The 23,165-nt window shown below is 48.9% G+C and overlaps 1 protein-coding gene across 1 annotated transcript; it reads right to left on the reverse strand.

The window, feature by feature from the left end:
* Window positions 1–66: 66 nt before the first annotated feature.
* On the reverse strand, window positions 67–13,601 carry LOC114040543 (SH2 domain-containing protein 6-like). Its single transcript, XM_027858658.1, has 16 exons — window positions 13,467–13,601; window positions 13,306–13,331; window positions 12,935–12,999; window positions 12,226–12,296; window positions 11,902–12,019; window positions 11,074–11,116; window positions 9,532–9,599; window positions 7,879–7,901; window positions 6,614–6,668; window positions 5,752–5,818; window positions 4,972–5,014; window positions 4,526–4,550; window positions 3,992–4,059; window positions 2,152–2,235; window positions 1,791–1,949; window positions 67–1,212 (listed from the first exon to the last, which is right to left on the reverse strand). The coding sequence occupies exons 1-16, from the start codon at window positions 13,467–13,469 to the stop codon at window positions 1,018–1,020; spliced, it is 1,113 nt and encodes a 370-aa protein (XP_027714459.1). The 5' UTR covers window positions 13,470–13,601; the 3' UTR covers window positions 67–1,017.
* Between the last annotated feature and the right edge of the window lie 9,564 nt (window positions 13,602–23,165).

Below are 23,165 nucleotides of genomic sequence, written 5' to 3' on the forward strand. Positions count from 1 at the left end.
TGTGTAGTGGGTGGGTGGGTGAGCTATGGTGAATCGGTGGTGTGTGTTGGTTCTGGTGGTGTTATGTACTGGTGGGATGTGTGATGTGTGTGGGTGGGTGGGTGTAAGCTGGTAGAATGTGCGTATCTCTGTCTGGGTGTGTCAGTGATGAAGTCGGTTCTCCCCATGTATTGACATCGATTCCTAGATTCTGTCACTGGCTCTGACTTTACACTGGGAGCCTTTGGCCCATCTCATGGGGATGTCTGGGATGACGTTTGTCCCCCCTGAGGCTCATCTACCCACTCCTGGGCCTCAGCACACCCTGCTCTCAACTGGCCTTTCAGGGATGAGCCTTCCTTTCGGACCAGCCGTGCCCGTGCCGGTCCAGGGAACGGCCTGAGGTATTGATGTCCGGTGATGGGATAGGGGGAGAGCTGGTCTGCGAGTCAAGTGGACCCGAGTTCCAGTCCTCCTTCTGACAGCATCTACTGGCTGTGTCATTGAGCAAGCTGGTGAATGCCTCAAACTGTTCTCTCCAAGGCCAGGATCCAAAGCAGAGAAGATTCCTAATGCCATGAAGCCACAGTTCCATTTTATAAAATCTGGCTCTCCCACAGGGGTAGAGGAAGGAGAGCTGGGCTTGGAGCCACAGAATCCCAGATTTAGAGCAGGGAGGGGCCCTCTTCGGGACACTAATCCAAATGCCTGATTTTACAGATGAGGAAACTGAGGACAAAGGAGGGTAAGTGATTGGCCTAAGAGCTAGAATTTTAACCCAGGACCTTTGACCTCAGAGCAGAGGTCTGGATTCAAATTCCACCCAGACACTTACCATAATCAAGTTGTTTAACTCTTCTGAGCCTGTTTGCTCTTCTATAAAATGGGTCTAACAATCCCTCCCCAGGGTGTGGCAAGGGTTTGATGAGCGGATGTAGGGGAAGGACTTTGGAAACCTTAATGGGCCATATAACTGTCAGCTATTATTACTTCAGTACTGAGGAAAGCAGAATCAGAGCTCCGTGGGTAGAGAAGTGACTATTTGCTCAATGGAACCACTGAGGCAAGGCCCCTGTGCACACACACTGCCAGGCTCCTGAGCAAGGCTGCAGGGACTCTGGCCACCCTGGTCCCTTCTCCCCATGAACAAAAGCTTGTCGTCGTGCTCCCCCAGCGTTTGGATCGATGAGGCTGAGATTCGCACAGGATGGGCCGAAGTGGTCTGGTTGTAATCTATATAGCAGGAGGGGTTACCCACAAGGATAATGAGAAGACCTCACATGGATCTAGGGCTTTATAACTTACAAAATGCTTTACAGACATCATCCTGTGAGAGCCTCCAAACCACCCAAGGAGGTGGGTGCTGCTATTAACCCTGAATTGTTATTTGGCAGATGAGGAACCTGAGGCTGTGACCTCCCAGAACCCACGTTGTCCTGACTGCCTAGCCTATGAGACCATGATAGATTTGCAGTATTAGAATGCGACTGCAAGCCATTGGGGGAAGTCCTTATTGCCCTAAAGGAAGGATGAGTGGGGCTTTAAGGAAGGAGGGGATCTGTTCTGGGTTCAGATCCCAGCTGGACCCTTTACTGCCTGGGTGACCTTGGGGGAGTTACTTCATTCCCTTCTCTAGCCTCAGTTTCTTCATGTATGAGATGAGAAACTTGGCCTTGGTGGCTTCTAAGGCCCCCATGACCAGAGGCAGGCTTGCTCTGAAGCCGGGGCTCTGGTCTGTCTGATCCTTCTTTGCTTTCCGGAGGTGACCTTCTCTAAACGCACTGCCAGTCTCCTCTTTTCCCAGCACCCACCTTTTCAGAGTTCTTGCCCTCCCGACCTAGCGCATATTGTAGCCTGGCATCTAGCCACCAGATGGGAATATTGTAGACATGGCCATGGAAGAACACAGCCAGGGTGAAGGGCTTCAGTCCTTGGGAGTCTGAGCTGGGCCGAACAGTGTAGGTGCCATCCTGCAGGGAAGACCACAAGGTCGGCCTGCAGGCTCCAGACTAACCCTTACCCTCCTCTCCCCACCCCTCAACCAGGCCTGGCCATCCCAGGGCCCTTTGGGGGGGGCCCTGAAGTCCAAGGGCAGCCCCCAACCTCCAAGGCAGAGGAATTCTGAGGAAAGGTAACGGGGGAGATAAGAGGTCAGGGTTGTCCAGACCTCACCTTTTGGAGGTGGAGAAGGGCATTCTCAACAGTATGGCGGTCACAGTGTGCGGAATACCAGGGCTGACTCAGCATGCTGGCCTCCTGTGTACACAGAAATACACACCCAACACACATACACACACCCAATACACACACACACACACACACACACAGAGCATAGAGTAGCACACTGAAGCCAGGTGGTTGGTGGGAAGAGGCGGCTCTAAAGCAGGGGGAGGGGTGAAATACAAACTGTTGCTTAGGACACCATAACTTTCAGAAAGGGCAAGAATCCAAAGTCAAGTCAATTCAATTCAAAAAGCACTTTCTATGTGCCTACTATGTGCCAGCAAGGTCCCTCTGCTCCCCTTCTCCACATCTCAAAGCCCTTTGACGTCATCCTCCCTTCTCTCCTCCTTCCCTCCAGTCTAGACATCATCTTCCATTCTCTCCTTTAGTCTCTGGTGAAGAAAGAGGGGGCCCTTCTCTTCTCCTCACCAAGGCCAGCCCCTCTCTCTGTCTCCTACAGTACTTCCCCCACCCCCCATTACCATCCTCACTCTCAGTAACCATCAGTCTCTCCCTGTCCACTGGCTCCATCCCTTCTTCCTGCAGGCTCATGTCTCACTCATCCTTAGAAACTCCTCTCATTGAATTCACCCCCTCTTTAGCTATGTACCCTCTACTTTTCCTCTCACTCACTTCACAGCTCTCTGCAGTCTGGCTTCTGACCCCATTTTCCCACTGAAACTGCTCTCTCCGAAGTCACCAATGATCTCTCTATTGCCATATCTGATGGCCTCTCCAAGCTTGTTTCTCTCTAACATTTGACACTGTTGACAGCCCCTCTCTTCCTGGATACCCTCTTGTCTCTCGGTGTCCACGACACGCCTGGGCTTGGTTCTCCTACCCTCTGACCCTTTCTTCTACATTCTTGCCCTAAAGTCTGTCTTGGCTCTTTTCCCCTTGTCTACATTCTCTCTCTGGGCGACTCCTTCAGCTCCTGCAGGTTTAAATATTATCTCCACGTAGATGATTCCCAGGTCTATAATCGAGCCCTAGCTTCTCTCCTGAGCTCCAATCTTGCCTCACCAGCTCCGGTTAGATGTAGTGTACCAGACAACTCACGAGCAAAACAAAACCCTCCTTTCTTCTGACATCTCTACTTCGGTTATGGGAGTCCCCAGCCTCCCGGTCCCCTAGGTTCTCAACGTTGGTGCCACCTTTGACCCTCCCTTGCCCCGCACATCCAGTCGTTCTCCAAGTCTTGGTGTTTCTCCCTACACATCTTTCCACTTACACGACCACCACTCTACGTCGGGCCACCCATCTCTTCCGCATTTGCTTTCCACAAATCCATCTCACCCTCACCTCAGCCCCGGTGAATCCCTAGTTTCCTTCAAAACTCAAACATCACCTTTTCTGATCCCCCTTCACCCATTTGGGGGCGCCTTGCCCCTGCCCCAAATTCCCTATATTTCCATTGTGTGTATTTTGCATATGACTCAATGTATGCACATTTTCTCCTTCATTAGAATATAAGCTTCCTGAAGGCAGAGACTGTTTCATTGTTTTTTTTCTTTTTACCCCCAGGGCCTAACACCGGGGTCATAGTAGGCACTTAATAAACATCTACCAATTAATTAATTGACAGGTATCATTTCATTCTTTGTCTTTGCGTCTTTGAATGCGAGAGGCACATAGTAGGTGTTTAACAAATGCCTGGTGACACAGATAAAAAACCCAATAGTCCCAGATCTCTGTTGATATGCAATGCAGAGGGGCAAGAAGGAGGCCCTAAGAGCAGGAAAGAGCGGGCTCTCCCCTTGGGCTCCTCTCGGCAGCCCTCTTCACTCACCTCATCCGCAGGGGTATTCTCCTTGGGTGGTTTCCTCCCAGCTGGAGGAAGGGGATTACACAGAGCGGCTGGGGCAATAGAATATAAAAATGAGAAGGCCGTCTAAGGTCAGCTCCTTCGAGGTCGGGATGAGGAAACTGAGGCACAGGTTGGGAAGTGTCTTGCCCAGGGGCACACAGCTACTAAGGATCAAAGACGGGACTGGAATCCAGGTCTTCCCGACTTTAAGGCCAGCACTCTCTCTACTAGATGTGTTTTGTTGGGGTTTTTCTGTGCAGGGTCAGGGGCAGGAGAGACTCCCCGTCTAATATGGAAAGGGACATGTGCTCAGGGATTCCCAGAGCAGAGCCTAGCCAGGGAACAGCAGGGAGCATGAAGCCTTTGGTGAATCAGAACTGGAGGGGTGAGGGGCCTCTGAACCTGACTTTCAGTATGACCTCGCTGGGCTGGGGTGGGAGAGAGATGTGCCTGGGGGTCAGGAGTGGCAGTTGGGGTGTGCCTGGGGTCCCGGATGAAAACATTTGTCATTCTTACCATTGCAAGCCATGTCTTTTGTCCCCTGGAATATAGGAAGTAATGTTCAGGTCAGTTTTTGCCTGTCAGACCCTCCCTCCAACCCCCTCCCTCTTGAAATAGGCAAAGTCCCAGACTCCAGCCTCCTTTCCTGGGCACCCTCAAAGCTGCCCCACACATTCCATTTGTTTCCTCTGTTGGCATATGGGTTAAAATTTTAAAAGCACACATATATGAACACCTGGACGGCAATGATGGTGCCTTTTTTGTGTATCATTAATGCTTTTTTGTCTTTACATCAATGTCATTTACAGAAATGCCCCACCCTGAACCTTCCTTTGTGACAAAGAAAGTAGTCCAGTAAAAGCAACATCATGCTTAGAATTCCACACCTGTGTCCCCCCCTACCTCGACTCCCCTCCCCTATACTCCAACTGTCGGGCTCTTTCACTTTTTGTCATACTCACACTCCGAGCTTCCTGGGGGACAGAAGTGGGCTTGTAGGCAGATCTATGAAAGCAAATTGGGGAATTAGGGTTAAGGGCCCCTGCATTAGGAGAAAGATCCCAGTGGACCTAGAGCCCTTGGCTTTGGCATCTCTCTGCTGCCCCCAACACCCTCTCCCCTGGGAAGAAAAGGGCTGTTTCCAAGTCATCCTTATCTCCCTCCCACCAGAACCTGGATGCTAACGCTGGGACTCTGGCTACTGACAGGTGAGTTTTCAACTTATCTTTTTTTTTTTTTTTGGCAAGGCAATTGGGGTTAAGTGACTTGCCCGGGGTCACAGAGCTAGTAGGTGTCAAGTGTCTGAGGTCAGTTTTGAACTCAGGTCCTCCTGACTCCAGGGCTGGTGCTCTATCTAATCTGCCACCTAGCTGTCCCTGTTTTCACCTTATCTGGAAGGACACCAGGGTTCTAGTTCAAGTTTTTGGCTCTATCCAAGCTAGGCCACTGAGGGTCCATGTTTTCCTGTACCTCCCCCTCCAACTTTTCTAGCTTTCCCTTATTGTTGTCTTCCACCATTAGAATGTCAGCACCTTGAGGGCAGGGTCTGTCTTGCTTGCTTGTATTGGTATCTCTAGTGCTTAGAGCATTGCCTGGCACATAGACAGTAAGCACTTAATAAATGCTTTCCCACTCATTCATTCATTCATTTTTTTCATTATAGCAAGGACCAAGGACATGAACTATCATTCTGTCCTCTGGCCCCAGCCTTGGGTCGAGACTGGAGTAAGCAGACAACTCACCTAGGGGTCACTGTTGGTCTTGGGATCATGGTTGGGGGTGGTGGGGCCTGGGAATCCAAGGCCTGGTCTGAAGGTGAAGGCAGAGCAAAGAAAGAGGTCTGAACTTGGCTCGAATTAGATGGAAAAACCATTGAGGGGTGGGGAGGGGCAGAGAACAGCACCCTGGGCCTGGATTGACCTTCCCATCCGTCCTAGTTGTTAGGGTATAGACCCCTGGAAGGGACCTTAATGGTCCTCTAGTCCAACATTTTCAAGTGAGAAAAGTGAAGCCCAGAGGAGAGTGAATGAAACAGCATTTACCAAGGGCTTTCCAGCTGCCAAGTGCTGGGGATACAAATGGCTAAGTGAGGCAGTCCCTGCCCCAGGGAAGCAATACGTAGAAGATAATGGTGGCCAAGGAAATGACTTGTTCAGGATCATGCAGGTGTTAAGTAGCCAGGATAGGATTCAAACCCAGCTCATCCAACTCCCAAGCCAGCAAGCTTTCTACTCACTGGTCTACATTTAGAGCTGGAAGGGGCCTCTGTCCTACCAAGCCTGACAAGATGTGACCCTGTTCTCTGGGCTTTCTGCCTGGTATGACTTTCCATATTGGCAGAGAGAAAGGACACCCTCCTTCCCCCAAAGAAAAAGAGAGAAGAAGAGAGAGAGAGAGAGAGAGAGAGAGAGAGAGAGTGTGTGTGTGTGTGTGTGTGTGTGTGTGTGTGTGTGTGTGTGTGTGTAGGGAGGGAATGAAAGGGGATGGGCCACCAACAAGTCAGCAAGTCTACAGGGAATTGGATCAAAGGGATGAAGCAACCCCAAGAGACTTCCCGGTCTGAAGTGGGTTCTGGGAAGAGAAAGGCAGAGAGGCAGGGTTCACCTCGAATGGGTTCCAGGTAAATGGCTTCCTCGGAGTCCTCTTCTCCAGCTAGACCCTAAAAAAGAAAAGTGTGAAAAGAGAGGAGATGGGGGGGGGGGGAAGGCCGAAGTGCCCAGTGGTCCTAGTAGGCTGTGACACGCACTAATCCCCACAGAAGCAGTGCCGGGTGACCAGGCCTCAGCAGCACAGCATTCTCCTATCTCAGGATATTTGTGACTTCACCTATTTCCCCTCCACAGACACCCTTTTGTGTCCTAGGATCCTACATTTAGAGCTGGAATGGACTTTAGAGGTCATTGAAGCCAAACCCCTTATTTTACAGAAGAAGAAACTGAGAGGTGAAGTCACTGACCCAGGGACACAGAACTAGGAAGTGTCTAAGGCAGGATTTGAGCCCGGGTCTTCCTGAGTCAAGTTCAGGGCTCTAACCATCGCGTCATGCTGTCTCTCTTAAGATACATATGAGACAAAGCTTAGGAAGGGGAGGTAGCCATTTCACTAAGTCTCCTCCCTCCATTCTCCCTCAGGGGGGTGGGAGGGCAAAGGCTGTATTGAGGATCTGTCCCAGGGAGGTTTCTGGAACATACCCCAGTGCCTCTAATGGGTTTCATATGCCTGGGGCCCAATGGGCATTGTCCCTCCAGGCCCCAGGGACTCATGGACTGCAGGGTATCTGGGAGCCAGCTCAGGGGATGGTCATTGCCCAGGTCACCCCAGAGGATGAATCCTTTTCCCCTCACCTGGGGACAGAAATCCAAACAACCCCTATATTCATGAAGAAACCCCTCCTTGTCCTACGTGGGCCCATAGTGGGTAGGTGAACCTCTGCTAAGAAACCTTCTGCAGGGTGAACCTACACTTTCTGTCCAGGGAGAGGCCCCTTGGTATAGTGGACTCAGGGATGGACTTTGAGCCAGGATCACTTAGGTTTGAATCCTACTATGGGCTCCTGGGCAATTCCCTTTCCTTCGCTGGGCCTCAGTTTCCTTACCTGTAAAATGAGCCAGAGAAGGAAATGGCAAACCACTCCAGTATCTTGGCTGAGAAAACCCCAAGTGGGGTCACAAAGAGTCAGACCCGACTGAGATGACTGAACAACAGCCACCCAAACTATTAGTATTACAGCAAACGGCAGGAACCTGCCCGCATACTCTATCGAGAGGCCTGGTGTTAGGATCATCAGCCAGGCCTTCTGGGTCTCTCCCTGTCAGATTCCCTTCTTAAAGTCCTAAAGTGTGGGAAGAGAAAGGGTCAAGACTACTCACTGTGCCTCCAGATACAGTCAGATCTGCAAGGAAAAAGACAGACTCAGGTGCTAAAGAAGAGGGGAGACATTGAATGAAGGCCAGGGAGGCCAGGAAGCAAGCGGAGGGTTTATCCCATTGGCCTGTGGGCTCCTTGAGGGCAGAGACTCCAATCTCTTGGTAACCCCAGTGCAAGCCCCTCCACTTGGACCATGGTGAGCAATAAAGAGGCTGATGCACTGCAGACAAATGCTTGGTGTCTTGGAGTTCTGGCCCACCCATAGGCTCTGGACAGCCACCCCCTAAGCAGATTTTGGATACTATTTGGAGCAAACGCCCTTCATTGTAAAATAGGTTTCATTTCCCCCTTCTGGAGTGACAACTTTGAAGGATAACACTGATTTATTTGGATTATGAGTTTGAATGCATTTGTTAAAAACAAAACCAGTCCCTGGTGGAATCTCAGAACTCTACGGGATGCTAGGAGAAAAGGCAGGGGAGTGCTGTGGAGGGGTCCTGACTCCCTTTGCACATACCTAGGAAAGAGAGATTCCCTCTCTGTGGTAAGGTGTTCCCTGTTCGTACTACAAAAATCTTGTCTCAGTGACTTGTCTTCAGAGTCCTGAAGGCCTGGACCTCAAGTCGCTGTTCTCCCGGACAGGAATTGACTGTTCCTTACAAAGGATTTTATCTGGGTGTTTCCCCTTAGCCCATGGGCCTCAGGTCCCAGGGAAAGAGCTCTGGTTGGGAATGAACAGACCTGCATTCTAATCCCAGGTCTACCATGAACTGAGCTATAAGCTGGTAGGCATCTAGATGGCACAATGGGTAACAGTGAAGAACTTTGAGTCAGGAACACCTAAGTTCAAGCCTCCCTCAGATACTAATTGGGTAAGTCACCCGCCCTCCTTCAACCTCAGTTTCTTCATTTGTAAAGTGGAGATCAGAAGAGCATCTACTGCTAATAAGGTGGTTGTGAATATCAAATGCAATACCTTGTGTAGAGTGCTTGGCAAATCTTAAAGCGCTATATGAATATACATATATATGTATATAGACCATAGTTTCCTCATCTTTCAAATGGGAATAATACCAGGTACTCTACAAGCCACACAGGGTTGTAGCTGGGCAAATTGAAGGGACTGCTCTCTGTGAGGGGAGAGAGGGAGAGATGCAAAGGGAAATCTAGGCAATGTAAAAATGAAGCTATCAATAAAAATCTATTTTTAAAAATTGTCAAAGAGAGTTGCCCAGGCCACTGAGAGATTAGGGGACTTGCCCAGGGTCACCCAGACAGGCTGTGTCAGAAACAGGAACTGAGCTTAGGTCTTCATGATTCTGAGGAACTAGGGAAGGGAGGGTAAGAGGAAAGAAGGGAGGGAGGAAGAAAAGAAGGGAGGGAGGGAGGGAGGAAGAAAGGAAGGAAGCCTGCATTACACGCTTCCTCTGGGCCAGGCGATTCCTCTGGGCCAGGTGCTGTGCTAAGCTCTCTAACTATTATTCAGCTATTTATTCTAGTCGTCATTCTCACATTCCATGGGGTTCTGGTAGAAATGGTCCTGGGACAGGTTGCTAGCCTATTGGTGATCTTTGATCGTTTGGAAGACTTGTCCAGGTGGATGAAATGATTGCTATTTGCAATTGATTAAAGTATTAGTATTTTACTCTCATTACCTTTTCTACCCGAGTGGTCTCCTCCACCCACGGCCTCCTGTAGGCTCAGGGCAGCCAGCAGCTGTGGGAAGAAAGCCCAAGTAAGAGAAGCAGGTAGGAATGGGGGAAGAGGAGCCAGAGGTGATGTCATTGATGGGGAAAGGCCGAGACCACAGAGAAGGAGTCTGAGAACTGGTGCCTGTGTGAGAGACACGGTCAAGTTCTAGGAGACAAAAGCCAAAGGACCTGGATTCAAATGCTGCCTCTGACACTTACTACCTGTGCCACCCTGGACAAGTCACATGGCCTCCCTAGGCCTTGGTTTCCTCAATTGCAAAAATGAGGGAGTCGAAGGGATCTGGGATCCCTTCTAACCAGCTCCAGGATCCCGAGAAGTTCCTGGGAAAGGATCCCAAGGTCCTGGAGCTCCAGCTGGAAGAGACTTCAGAGCCCACATCACCTACCCCCAACCTTTTCTCTTTACAGATGAGGAAACTGAGGCCTAGGAGTGACTTGACCTAGGTCACATAGGTCATAGATGATAGGGGTGGGATTTAAACCCAGGTCCTCTGCCTCTGAATCCAGAGAGGGAATTACTGAATTTATTTCTATTCCAAGGCCCCCCCCCCCCCCGCCCCGGGTCTTCTCTCCTGATTCTGCCATTTGCAGACCCTCCCAGGGGAATGGGAGGCTCCATGAGGGGAGTAGTCCCATTTTCTTCTAGTGTTTCACTTTCCCTACTTGTGTTTCCCTTTCGGTGCGTGTGTGTGCGCAAGCGTGTGTGTCTGTGTGTGTGGGGGGGATGGGGTGTATGTGTGTGTGTGTGTGTGTGTGTGTGTGTGTGTGTGTGCGTGTCTTCCTCTTCTAATCCAATATTCTGTAAAGAAGATTGCTTTAAAAAGCCATTAGCCTATTCCATGGGCGAGAATATTGGTGGAGCGGAGGTGGGATGGCCTGGATGGGCTCTGGGTGACCTTTATTACGGAGGATGCTTCAGATGCCTGGCCTCTTCATTACGGCAGGATTGGAGCGGACCCAGGACCCAGCCCAGGGAGGGTGTGTGTGTGTGTGTGTGTGTGTGTGTGTGTGTGTGTGTATGTGTGTGTGTGTGTGTGTATGGGTGTGTGTGTGGGTGTGTGTGTGTGTGTGTGTGTGTGTGTGGGGGTGTGTGTGGGTGTATGTGGGGTTAGGGAGGATTGATGGAGCAGAAGAAGTCAGGGATAGGGTTGAGGAGCCCAATGGTCAGAACAGGTGTCAAAATGAGGGGTGATGGGACTAAGGAACACTGTCACGGGGGCTGGGGACAGTGAGGTAGTTAAATAATCGGGGTGGAGGAAGGAAGGAAGAAGGGGAGATCTCTCCAGCAGGGATAGCCACAGAAGGCTGCCATGTTGCTTTTTAGAGCCCTGGTTCTCCACTCCTCTCCCCACCTCCATCTTGGAGGCAGAGTCCTTCAGATGTAAATGCAGGGAAAACAGGTGGATGAGCCATTTCCTGGAGGTGAGGGGCTGGAGATGGGCACCCCAGGGGGAGGGGCAGAATCGAGGCTGCTCACCGCGGGGGGGCTGGAGCACTGGCTTGACAGGTCCAGGGGTGATGGATCGATCTGGAAAAGAGGACCGTGCCCCATGTGCCGGCCGGTAGCCACTCAGACCCCAGGCTTCCCTCCCTCCCCCTCTTTGTTCGCCATTTCCTCTCTCTGCCCCCCTCCCCATGCTGTCCGTTGCTTCCGTAGCTCCTCATGCCCCTCCTGCTTTCCCTTCCTGCCTGATCCTGCTTCCTGAGTGCTGCATCACCATGACAACAGAAGGAGGCCAGCTCCCCGCCCCCCCCACTCCAGTCCCTCTGGGCAGCCTGATGCCAGGTCCAGCGAGCCTCTTCTTAGACAGCTGAGAGAGCTCTGCTGCTGCTGCTGTCTCTCCAGAGCCCCCTCTGGCTCCCCTCTCCCCAAAACACACCAAGCTCACGGTTCCCCTGGATGACCTCAGTGATGGACGGGATGGGGGCAAGGTCGGGAGGGGCCTGTGACAGGGCCCTTGGTTATTGCCTAACAGTTTCCATGGTGATACAGGGCCCCCTCCCCCTTCCCTTCTCCCACCCCACCCCCATTCCCTTGTTTCCAGCCTGGAGCTGGCTCCCTGCTCTCCTCCCCCTCCCCCCCCCAGCAGCCTGAGGCTCCCTGGAGTGAGAGACAGTGAATGGCTCCTTCAGCTTAGTAGGAAGAGGGACCAAAGCCCCATCGGGATGCAGGAGCCCAGGGAGGGAGAGAAAGGAGGGATAGGGGCAGATAAAATCCCAAGGATCTGTTTGTGAGGCCTCCCCGGCGGCGCCAGCAAGATGCTGTGTTCATCCTGCCGGTCCACCCCCCACCCCCACCCCATCAGCTCTCACCCAGATAGAGCTCGTTCTTCTCCAGGGGGAGAGGACAGGCAGGGGCCATCTTGAGGGGCAGGGATTCACAAGGAGGAAGCTCATATTCTGCATCTCCATCATCTTCCTCCTCAGCATCCTTCAGGGGAGAGAGGGACCGATGAGAGAAGGGGAGGACACGAGGCTGGTGGGAGCCTAAGGGGGAGGAGGTAGAGAGAAGATGGGGGAGCAGGCAGAGATGGCGGGGGCTGGGTGGAGGGAGCAAGAAGATGGGAGGATGACTGGAGCTGAGATCAGGACATGGCATGGGGGAGTGGCAAAGTATAGGAATTAGAGAAACCTTACCCATTGGCTCAGGAGCCCAGGAGAACCAGAGGAAGGCGACATGAGAGCTTCCTCTTTCCAAGATGGGGAAACTGCAGGAAAAATCAGCTTCTTTCTGTTACCTTCTCCCCCAACCCCGCCTAACTACAATCCCCTCAGCTCTGTAGGCCTGGGTCCTTTGCCTTGTCACATCACAACCTGCTGCGTCTTTCCTCCATCAATCATTCCGTCTAGTGGCGTTTATAAAACATTTACTACGTGTTAAACACTGAGCAAAGAGTGGAACTGCAAAGAAAAGGCAAAAACAGACTGCTGTCTCTACAGGGGCTTTCGATGTCTTAACCCAAAGGCGTGACTAATGAATGATGGGACGTTTTTAAGATATCCTGGCAATGCCAGAGGGAAAGAGACTGGAGGGGGGCTGCTTTCCACCACTCTTTGAGAGGTCTGCATGCTCTCTAAGACCGGACTCCTCAGACCTGGTGTCGGGCAGCCTGGGACCTAGGGCACCCAAGTGAGGAGGGAGAGGCCTTCTGTTTAGGGGGCCTTATCTCCCCATGCAGGCATAGGGTCATAGATTTAGAGGTGGAAGTGACATTAGATGCTATCAAGCCTTCCTCATAACACATCTGGGGACACTGAAACATAGAGGTTAAGTCATTTGCTCCTATGAGTCTGAGGCAGGACTTGAACTCAGATCTTCCAGCCCAGAAATTTAGCCACTTCTCACCTGGATGTTTCTCTCCCCTCTGGTGCTTACCCAGTGATCTGGGGGGTGGCAAGGGAGGCAGAGACCTGTAAGCAGATGCTAATTAGTGCCTCCCAAGGAGGCCCCGAGTTACCAGGCTGAGGGAGGGCTCAGACTGAAAAGCTCAAGCCTCCAAGGACAGAGATGGGCCACCCAAAAGCCACATACAGGTTCTCTATAGGATGGTGGATGCACATGGAAAGTAAGAGGGGAGTCAGTGTAGAGAAAAAGTGGGGGATGGAAACTAATAGCATTAGCTCTGCTTTGGCCCTTGCCTGGGGGCTTATGGGAAAGGATGGGCTAGGGAGAAGAAGAGGGGAGAAAAAAGGGATGGGACAGGAGAGGTTACTCACTGGGTCTTGTTTCCACCGGGTTTGTCCTGCAAAGAACACAGGGAGGAGGGTGGCGGAGGGCATGGGTGAGTCTCCGACTGCCCAGGCTCCCCTCCACCCTTCCCAGGAGCCTGAAGGCCTGGCCTCGGGCTTGGAGCTGTACCAAGGAAGAAACATCTTACCATGTAGGGGAGCTGAGAATCGAGTGACTCTCCGAGGCTCCAGCCCTGATCTTTTCAGTGGAGGTAGAACCAGGGGAACAGCCGCCCTATTGTTCCCGAGATTTGCATCTCTCCAAGCCGCAGGGGAAGGAATCCGAGCACCGGGAAGGCCAGGGGACCTCAGCCCCCCACCCTGTTCCCTGCCCCCAGCACCCCTCCTTCCCTCTTCCTCCCCCAGAGAGGTGTGGCTAGTGCCCCAGGACTGAATTTGGTCTGGCTCCAAATCCAGCCTGACCTCGGGGATCCCGCCACTCACTCCACAAATCCAATCCACAGTCCTCTGCAGTGCCGGGGGGGGGGGGGGGGGGGCCCCCGCACTCCTCTCACGCCCCCCCCCCCCCCCCCCCCCCCCCCCCCCCCCCCCCCCCCCCCCCCCCCCCCCCCCCGCCCGGGCGGGGGGGGGGGGGGGGGGGGGGGGGGCGCCTCATTTGGACTATTTCAATATCCCCTCCCGGCCTCAGTCTCTTCCTGCTCCAACTCATTCTCCACTTGGGTGCCAAAGGGATGTTCCTAAAGCACAGATCAGACCATATCACTCTCCCTCCTCCCTCCCCAACTCAATAAACACCAGTGGCTCCCCATTCCCTCCAGCATCATTTAAAGCCATTTGTGATCTGGATCCTTCTTACTTCTCCAGTCTTCTTCCATCCTGGCCTGTGTGCTCTTGAACACAAATCTCCATCTCCCACCTCCACGCCCCCTTCTCTTCTTCACATCTGATGCTTAGCTTCCTTGCCTTCAAGATCTCAAATCTCACCTTCTGCGGGCGGTGTTTCTGAGTCCCACCAGCAGCTGGCTAAACTTATCATCCATCTGTGTATACAGCTTGCAGGTGCCTAGTTCTTTACATGTTTAGAATGAGCTATTTGAGAGCAGGAATTGATTAGACCTTTCTCTGTATCCTCACTCAGTGCCTGGAAGATACTAGGTGATTAATAAATGCTTGCTCATTGATTGACTGACAGAAAGTAGCCCTACTCCATTCCAGATCTCATTTCTTCTTCCTGACTAGGAATGTTGGGACCAACTTGGAAAGAGGAGATGAGATGTATTCAGGTTGGGAGCAAATTATTAAGTTACCCTCCAAGGGTCAAAAGATGGTCTGGAAAAGGTGGTAAAGGTGCTGCTCTGGAACAAGCGGATTTCCCCCCCCATTTTTATTTAAACATTTTTCATTTGTTAAGTCATTTTTCAGTCATGTCCAATTCCTGTGACTCCATTTGGGGTTTTCTTAGCAGAGATACTGGGGTGGTTTGCCATTTCCCTTTCTAGTTTATTTGACAGATGAGGAAACTGAGACAAACAGGGTTAAGTGACTTGTCTGAGGTTGGATTTTGAACTCAGGAAGATGAGGCTTCCTGACTCCAGGCCCAGCACCCTATCCACTGAGCTGCCAAGCTGCTCCATTTTTCCCATTTCTTATTTAAAATTATTTCATATTAGTATAAAAAGAGTTTCAGTTGAAAGATGGTTTTAAAAGAAGGGTTTTCTGGCTGCTCAGACTGGGAACATTTTCCAAAATGTGTCTGATAAACGTCATTGCTTTCGGAAAATCTTAATTAAAGACATACTTTCTGAAAGTAAGATACATGATGTGCAAGGTTTATTGATCAACAAACATTTATTAAGAGATTATCATGTGCCAGACTCTATGCTAAGTTCTGGACACACAAATGTGTGCCATATGTGAAACTGTCCCTGCCCTCAAGGAGCTTATATTCTATTCCTTATTTTATATGTTTATTTGCTTGTCTTTGTTCACTAATTAGAGTGTATGGCATAATGGGAAGAGCCAGAAGACCTGGGAGGGGGTGTGTGACACAGTGGATAGAGTACCAGACTTGGATTTGGGAAGGCTTGGGTTCAAACCTTGCCTCTGACAATTACTAGCTGGGTAGCTATGGGCAAGTCATAACTTCTCTAAACCTTCAACACTCTTTAAGACTTGTCTACTGAGTTAGAGATAGGCCAAGACCTTGGATCATAGATTTGGAGCTGGAAGGGTCATTATAGGCTATGGAATGCAATCCTCCACATTTTATAAGAATCGGGCCCAGAGTAGTTAAGTGATTTACCCAGGGGCACACAAGTGGGACGTGCCTGAGGTAAAACCAAGGGCTTTTTAATGCCAACTCTAGCATACTGGTCATTTCACTATACCAGATCTGCCCACACCAGGAAAGTCCTAGAAATGTTGACATATTTATTGATAGTTACCAATGTGTGTGTGTGTGTGTGTGTGTGTGTGTAACATCTCCCCTAGATATCTCTACCTACGTGAGCTTCTGAAACTCATCATGTCCAAAAGACAATTTATTTAGATTTACCCCCAAATCCCGGCGCCATCTCCCACTTCCACACTTTTGTACAATTCCCCATTTGCGGAGTGCACTCCCTTTTCATCTCTGCCTCGAAGAATCCCTAGTTTCCTTCCAGGCACATCTTCAGTTCCACCTCCTGAGTGAGACCTTCCCCAACCTTCCCTTCCCCCTAGTTACAAGCACTGATCCTTCTTGAAATTATTTTATAGGTACAGACTGTACTCTTCCTTTACCAGTTAGACTGGAAGGTATTAGGGGCCAGGAAACATTTTCTTTTCTTTTCTTTTTTTCTTATTTGGTCTTTTTATTCCCCTCTTGCAACAGTGCGTTGCACATAGTAGGCACTTTATAAAGATGCGCATTGAATTCATTTCTACTTGTTGGGGTTCATAGCTGGCAAATGCCTCAATGGGGTCACCATGCATCTTCCGTCTGGCCTCTACCCCAGCAAATTCAGGTCACCTAGGGGCAATCAGGCTCAGAGAAAATGATTCCCGATAACCCAAGTCACAAGAGACTAATTTGTTAGCCAGTTTATTTCTTTATAATGGGAGGGCTATCTGGTCAGATAAGCAATATCAGGCCATGAGAAAGCACAGGTTCCTCTTCCCTGGTGGGTGAGTCCTCAGATCAGAGATCAGGAGCCTGTCTGGTGGGTGGAGGGCTGAGCCAAGAGAGCTGGATGCAGGATTCCTAAGGGGCATTAGGAAGAGTCTGTCCAGCTCTGGCTTGCTGCCTGAGCAATGGCTCCTGTTTTTTCTAACCTTTAAATACTGTAGACGCCTCCCCTTCTATTATTGTGCTGCTTTGACCTTCAGTGCACCCCTCTCCTTCCCCCCTTTTTAAAGATTTTATCCATTTTAGATGGTTTTCTTCTTGATCTAGATACAAATCCCCTTCATAACCCAGCCCCCTCCTACCTTTCCAGTCTTCTTACACCTTAGCCCCTACCAGGTACTCTTTGATGCAGTGACATTGACCTCCAGGTTGTTCCAAGAACTAGACCTCCGTGTCTCAGCTCCTCATGGCCGTCCCCCATACCTGGAATGCTTTTCCTCCTCCCCTCCCTCTATTGACCTCCAGGCTTCCTTTGAGTTCCAACCCAAATCCCACCTTCTCTCGAAGCCTTTCCCAGCCCCTCTTCATTCCAGTGTCCTCCCTCTGTTAATTATATCTTATTGATCCTATACAGGGCTTGCTTTGTATATATTTGCTTATTGTTTCCCCACCTTATACAATAATTATATTATGTCATATCATATATTATATCATATATCATATCATATTATGTTAATCTCCTTGTCGGCAGGGATTGTCATTTGCCCCTTTTTTATTTCCCCAGAGCTTAGCACAGTGCCCGACACATAGCAGACACTTAATAAATGTTTATTGATTGATTGATCCAGAGATATTCTAGTCTTCCTGATTCAGCTTGGGGGACTCTAGTTTTATCAACAGCCAACCATCTTACTGGGGAGCAGTCCTTCGCAGTCCATTGGTTTCATCCATTTCTTTTTTGATTCTGATTGGAAGTTCTCTGAGGACAGGGCCTGGCTTAGTTTTTTTGTTTTGTTTTTACCTTTGTATACTCAGGATGAAAGGACATTTTTTTTTGTTTGTTTGTTTCTTTGTTGATATATCTTTACTGATATAAACATGACCTCCTTAGATTCTAGACCGTGTTCTCCATATGGGAGCTCCCTAAGCAGCGGCTGGTCGGCGCATTGGCTGGAGTGCTGGACCTGGACACTTAAGTCACTCATCCCTTCTCAGGCTCAGTTTCCTGATCTGTAAAATGGGCACCTACCTTCCAGGGTTGTTGTGAAGATCAAGCAATATAATATTTGTAAAGCGCTTATCAGGGTGCCTGGTACATAGTAGGCACTTAATAAATGTTTATTCCCCTCTGCCAAGCACTAAACACCAAGTAACAGAATAAGACATGTAAGAAGAGTGCTTTATACAACCTTAGGAAAGGGATTCTGCCTCCTGCCCAAGGGGCTCTGGGCTCTGATAGGCAGGGACCTTTCTCCTTATCACGCCCAGAGCCAGGCAACCAAACTCGGCCGCACCCTCACCCATAGCTGCCCTGCCTGCATTATTATTCCCTCTCCCCCCCTGCCACCGGAGAAAGTAAGCTCCTTGAGGACGGGAGCTTGCCTGTCCTCTAAGCCTGGCAGGCGCAGGTTCTAAGCCTGCCAGTCAGCTTTCACACACAGCTCAGGGATTCCAGCACTTCTTAGGAGGCATTACACGAATGGAAGACGTTAACCATAATAATACATCTCACTTATCTTCTACACCTTGTTTGCCAGCCCTGGAGTGGCATTGGGAAAGATAGCACGCTTTCCAATGGCCAAGGTTTTCAAAAGATCAATTGAATTCAAGAGATATTTATTTTTAAAATTATTGTAAAATTGACAAAACTATAAGATAAGAAATAAAATTCCACACAAACCCTTGACATGATACAAGAGTGAAACAAATTAAATAAAGAAAAAGAAACTGGTAAAAGGAAGGGAAGATCAGAGCAGCAGAGGAGAGACTGGACCAGCTCTGAGAAATCCCAACAGCTGGTGAGATGGAGAAGACAATTCTCTCCCAATGGGCTTCCTTTGCCTTCCTTGGCCTCCCACTGATGGGGCTGGATAGCATTCTCCTTAATCCTTTCCACCATTGGGGGTGTGAGTAGTGGTTCAGGAGGGTGCCCCTGTCACCCTTGGGATTTGGGAAGGAAAGCAGGAGGAATTTGGGGAGATGGTTGGAAATAGAGCACTTTATGTGATCACAGAATGTTGGAGGGGTTCTTGGGTCCTGGTAGGGTAGAGGGTGGGAGAGTCATTGAGAAAAGACATTCCAGGTGTGGGTATGGGTGGCAGGGCTCAAGCCATCGATTTCATATTTGGGGTAATATTCCATGTCATCTCATAACTTTAATTCCTTAGCACTTTTCCTTGCTGTTTTGGGGGCCAGTGGAAAACAAGCAAGACCATGCTGGTAAACATTTAACAACTGGCTCTCTGAAAAAAAGTAGCACGACACACTTTTAAGTTTAATTTTCAGTATTAAGACATTCACCATCAATTTCTTTTTTCTTTCTCTCTTTTTTTTCTTTGAGATTTTTGTTTTGTTTTATTTTTTGCTAGGCAATGGGGTTAAATAACTTGCCCAGGGTCACACAGCTAGGAAGTGTCAAGTGTCTGAGGCCAGATCTGAACTCAGGTCCTCCTGACTAAAGGAGGGCCAGTGCTCTATCCACTGTGCCACCTAGATGCCCCTCCATCAATTTCTTAATTTCTAAACAATCAATGGAAAACAAATCAATCCCTGACTTGGAGTATTTATAGATTTACCAAGGTGTAAAATGCTCCCATTCAAGATTTAACAACGAGCTCTAGCCAACTGGGGTCACCTTAGGATTTGTGGGCTGAACGTCCTCTGGTGATCTGAGGAGATGCTGCAGCCTTGTACCACAGGTGCACCAAAGAGCAGGCATGGAGGAGGGCCAGGAGAGTGGCACCTGGTGGACATCTTGGACATTGCATTCCTTCATCGGCTAGTTAATACGGTGACAGTTGCTTTTCTGTAGGCTTAAGGAAGACAATAAAGAAGACGCGGCCTCATCTGCAGCCCACTAATGCAGGGCCCCAATGTCGAATGATGTGCAGACAAAACATCACATTAATGCAAGGTAATCTGAGGAAGGCGAGAGGCAAACCATCTAGAAGAAGGATTTCCATGGAGGAAATTGGCCTCTGGTTGAACCTGAAGGAAGAGAATGGTTCTGAGATACTGAGGTGTAGGGGGAGTACAAAGGCGGATTGATCTCACTGCCCACTCCTCCTCTGAATCCTCATGGAACTTATCACTGCTTGCTGCCCTGAATCAATGCTCTCTCTTTCATTTCATCCATTCCTATCTCAGGGTCTTTATTCTTCACCTCCCTGGCATTTGCCTATGCAAAACCCTCGACACAGAGACAGCTACTGGGTCGGCAGAGAAGTCTGAGTCATGGAAAAACTGTCCCTTCCTTTGTGTTTGATCTGGGTACCTCCCAGCTCCCGAGTGTCCTAGGGAAAGGTCAGCAGCAGGGAGGAGCACAAAGCATGCCTGCATCTGGGACGACATGACCCATTCCTCACTGTTGGGGGAAATGATCTGTCTTGTGACTTGAGGAACGTGATAGTTCAAAATTTGTAAGCTTAGGGCTAAGCCCCAACCATTTTCCTGAGAAGGCCTGCCTGTCAGCCTGCCAATGACTCATTGTCTGGAGACCCTGGGGATGTGGGTGGAGCCCTCAACTGGGTCTCCAGGGAAATGTAGGAAATATTCACCAACAATCTTATTTTTCAGGCTTTCCAGGTCAAGTGGCCTGAGAACCAAAGCTTGCCAGAAGTTTCGAGGCTTAATGGGAGGTTCAAGACAGGGCACCCATTAGATACCAGAAATGAAAGGAAATCTATCCGGGCCAAAACTCTTCCTGATTATCTTCCCATATCCTGAAGGTGACAGCAGAAAGTCCTGAATCACTTGTCAAAGTATATTTTTAAAGTTTCCTTTTTTGGTTTCTCTAGAAATATTAAGAAATAGTATTTCTTCAGCTTAAAACCCTTTCCAGATTTTTCCCTTTGGAAAGTGGAAAGAACGACAATCAGGGTCACCCCTTGAAATGAAGTAAGGATGATACCAAATTTAACTCTGGTCTAAGTGAGATGATTGCTTCCCCACCCCTAAGTAGTAGGCACCCTGACCCACCTGAGGACATCTCTTTTGAAATTCAAAGCTAAGATATTGGTCACTGGAAGGAACTCTTATTTAATTAATTAATTAATTAATTTTTAGTTTTCAACATTCACTTTTATAAGATTTTGAATTTCTTCCCTCCCTCCCCACCCCCTCCCCAAGATGGCATGCAATCTGATATAGCCTATCCATGTACAATCATATTAAACACATTTCCACGTTAGTCATAGTGTGAAAGAAGAATCAGAACAAAAGGGAAAAACCATGAGAAAGAAAAAAATTTTTAAAAAAAGAGAAAATAGCATGCTTCAATCTGCGTTCAGACTCCATAGTTCTTTCTCTGCATGCATATAGCATTTTCCATTATGAGTCTTTTGGAATAGTCTTGATCATTGCATTGTTGAGAAGCGCTAAGTCTATCAAAGTCAGTCATCACATAATGTTGCTGTTACTGTGTACGATGTTCTCCTGGTTCTGCTCACTTCACTCAGCATCAGACCATACATGTCTTTCCAGGTTTTTCTGAAGTCAGCCTGCTCATCATTTCTTACGGAACAATAGTATTCCATTACATTCATATACCACAGCTTCTTCAGCCATTCCCCAATTGATGGGCAATTGGAAGGAACTCTTGAGAAGATCCAGGGAGGAACCATTGAGTGGAACCATTCTGGAATGTAATTCAAAATTGTATTTTAACATTTTATGATCCTTTCCTTGTTTAAGATTCCTAGAAGTGCTACCTGAAATTTTGTTGGAGGTAGAGAGTCAAATTGGAAGGCAGGGACCATGCCAGCTTGAATATTTCTCTCTCTAAGTTAGAAATGGCATGGACATAGCAGCTCTTTTTGTGGTGGCCAAGAACTGGAAATCGAGAGGATGCCCAAAGGGCTGGTACTTTCAACAGAGCCCAACCAATTCTTCTTTGTCTAGAACATGGGCTTTGGGCTCATTCTTTTAATTTAAGGTCAGATCCCTAAAGCTCATTTACTTCTCCACTCAGGACTCTAGTAGGGTAACCTTTAGAAGTCATGGGGTTGTTTAATGCTATTGCTGATGAGACCTTATCTCCTCAATATCAATTTTGACCAACTGATCTCTTCTCCATATCAGTTCACCAATTAGCTTTTACGAAAGGATATTTATGGAAAAGATACAGCAAGGACTAAAACATACAAATCTCTGAACAGAAAGCCCCCTCTCCATCACTTTCATCACCTTCATCACCTTCATCACCCTCATCACCTTCATCTCTGGAGAGAGCAGACTCAACGTTTTCCTTAACAAGGCCACTTCTGGGTGGGGCATTACTGAAGGACAAGGTAAGGTGCTACCTTGCTTGCAGGACAGTGTATCTCACCTGCTGCACCAGTCCTCAAGCAGGTCATGGCCTCATGGCTGGCTCGCCAATGGCCTCAGCTGCCGTGACCATAACAAGACTCTTATGGATTCTAGGTGCTGGACCCCTGGTAGCTCTTCCAACCTTTTGAAGATCACAAGGTCATAACCTGTCATTTAATAAACGTTTATTACATGCCTAATGTGTGCCAGGGAAGGGGAAGCGAATAGGGATTTATATCGATATTTATATTTATATTATAACAACAGTTCAGTCATTTTCAGTTGTGTTCAACTCCTCATGACCCCATTTGGGGTTTTCTTGGCAAAGATCTTGGAGTAGTTTTCCATTTCCTTCTCCAGCTCATTTTACAGATGAGGAAACTGAGGCAAACAGGGTTAAGTGACTTGTACAGGGTCCCACAGCTAGCAAGTGATTAAAGCCAGATTTGAACTCATATTTGACTCTAGGCCTGGCACTCTATTCACTATGCCACCTAGCTGTCTCAAGGATTTGTATAGTGCCAGGCACTCTGCTAAGCACTTTGCAAGTATTATTTGATCCTTACAACAACACCACGAGCCAGGTTCAGTTAAGTGATTTGTCTATGGTCACACAGCTAGTAAGTGTCCAAGGCTGGTTTGGACTTCAGGTCTCCCTGACTTCATGGCCGGTGCTCTATCCACAGTGCCACCTAACTGCCTCTAGGCACTGTGCTAAGCAGCAAAAGAAAGTCCCTACCCTCAAGGGGCTCACAGTCTAAGGGGGAGATAATGTGCAAACAGCTATGTACAAACAAGATACAGGTATGCTGGATAAATCAGAGATAATCAGTGGAGGGAAGGTGGGTCCACTCTATCTCTGATACTCATTCAGCTGAGGTCAAAAAAGAATAAACACAAAAGAGAATGAAAAGCAGCAACATTGTGCATTCATGGCCATTTGGCAGATGAAAGAGAGAGAGAAAGAGAGAGAGAGAGAAAGGGAGAGAGAGAAAGAGAAAGAGAGAAAGGGAGAGAGAGAAAGAGAGAGAGAGAGAAAGGGAGAGAGAGAAAGAGAGAGACAGAGAGAGGGAGAGAGAGAGAGTCAGAGGTCCCTTTCCTACCTGGAAGCAAGGGAGTGGGGAAAGAAGAGAGAGAAGAGAGAGAGAGAGCTCACTCTTCTGTTCAAGCAGGACATGTTCTAAAGCAGGGAAAGGGTCTCTATTACACACGCCCAGAAGCAGCTTGTCAAGAATGACACCAGGCAGTGTACCGT

Source organism: Vombatus ursinus, unplaced genomic scaffold, assembly GCF_900497805.2.
Source record: "Vombatus ursinus unplaced genomic scaffold, bare-nosed wombat genome assembly UNPS02013513.1, whole genome shotgun sequence".
In the NCBI taxonomy this organism is placed as follows: Eukaryota; Metazoa; Chordata; class Mammalia; order Diprotodontia; family Vombatidae; genus Vombatus; species Vombatus ursinus.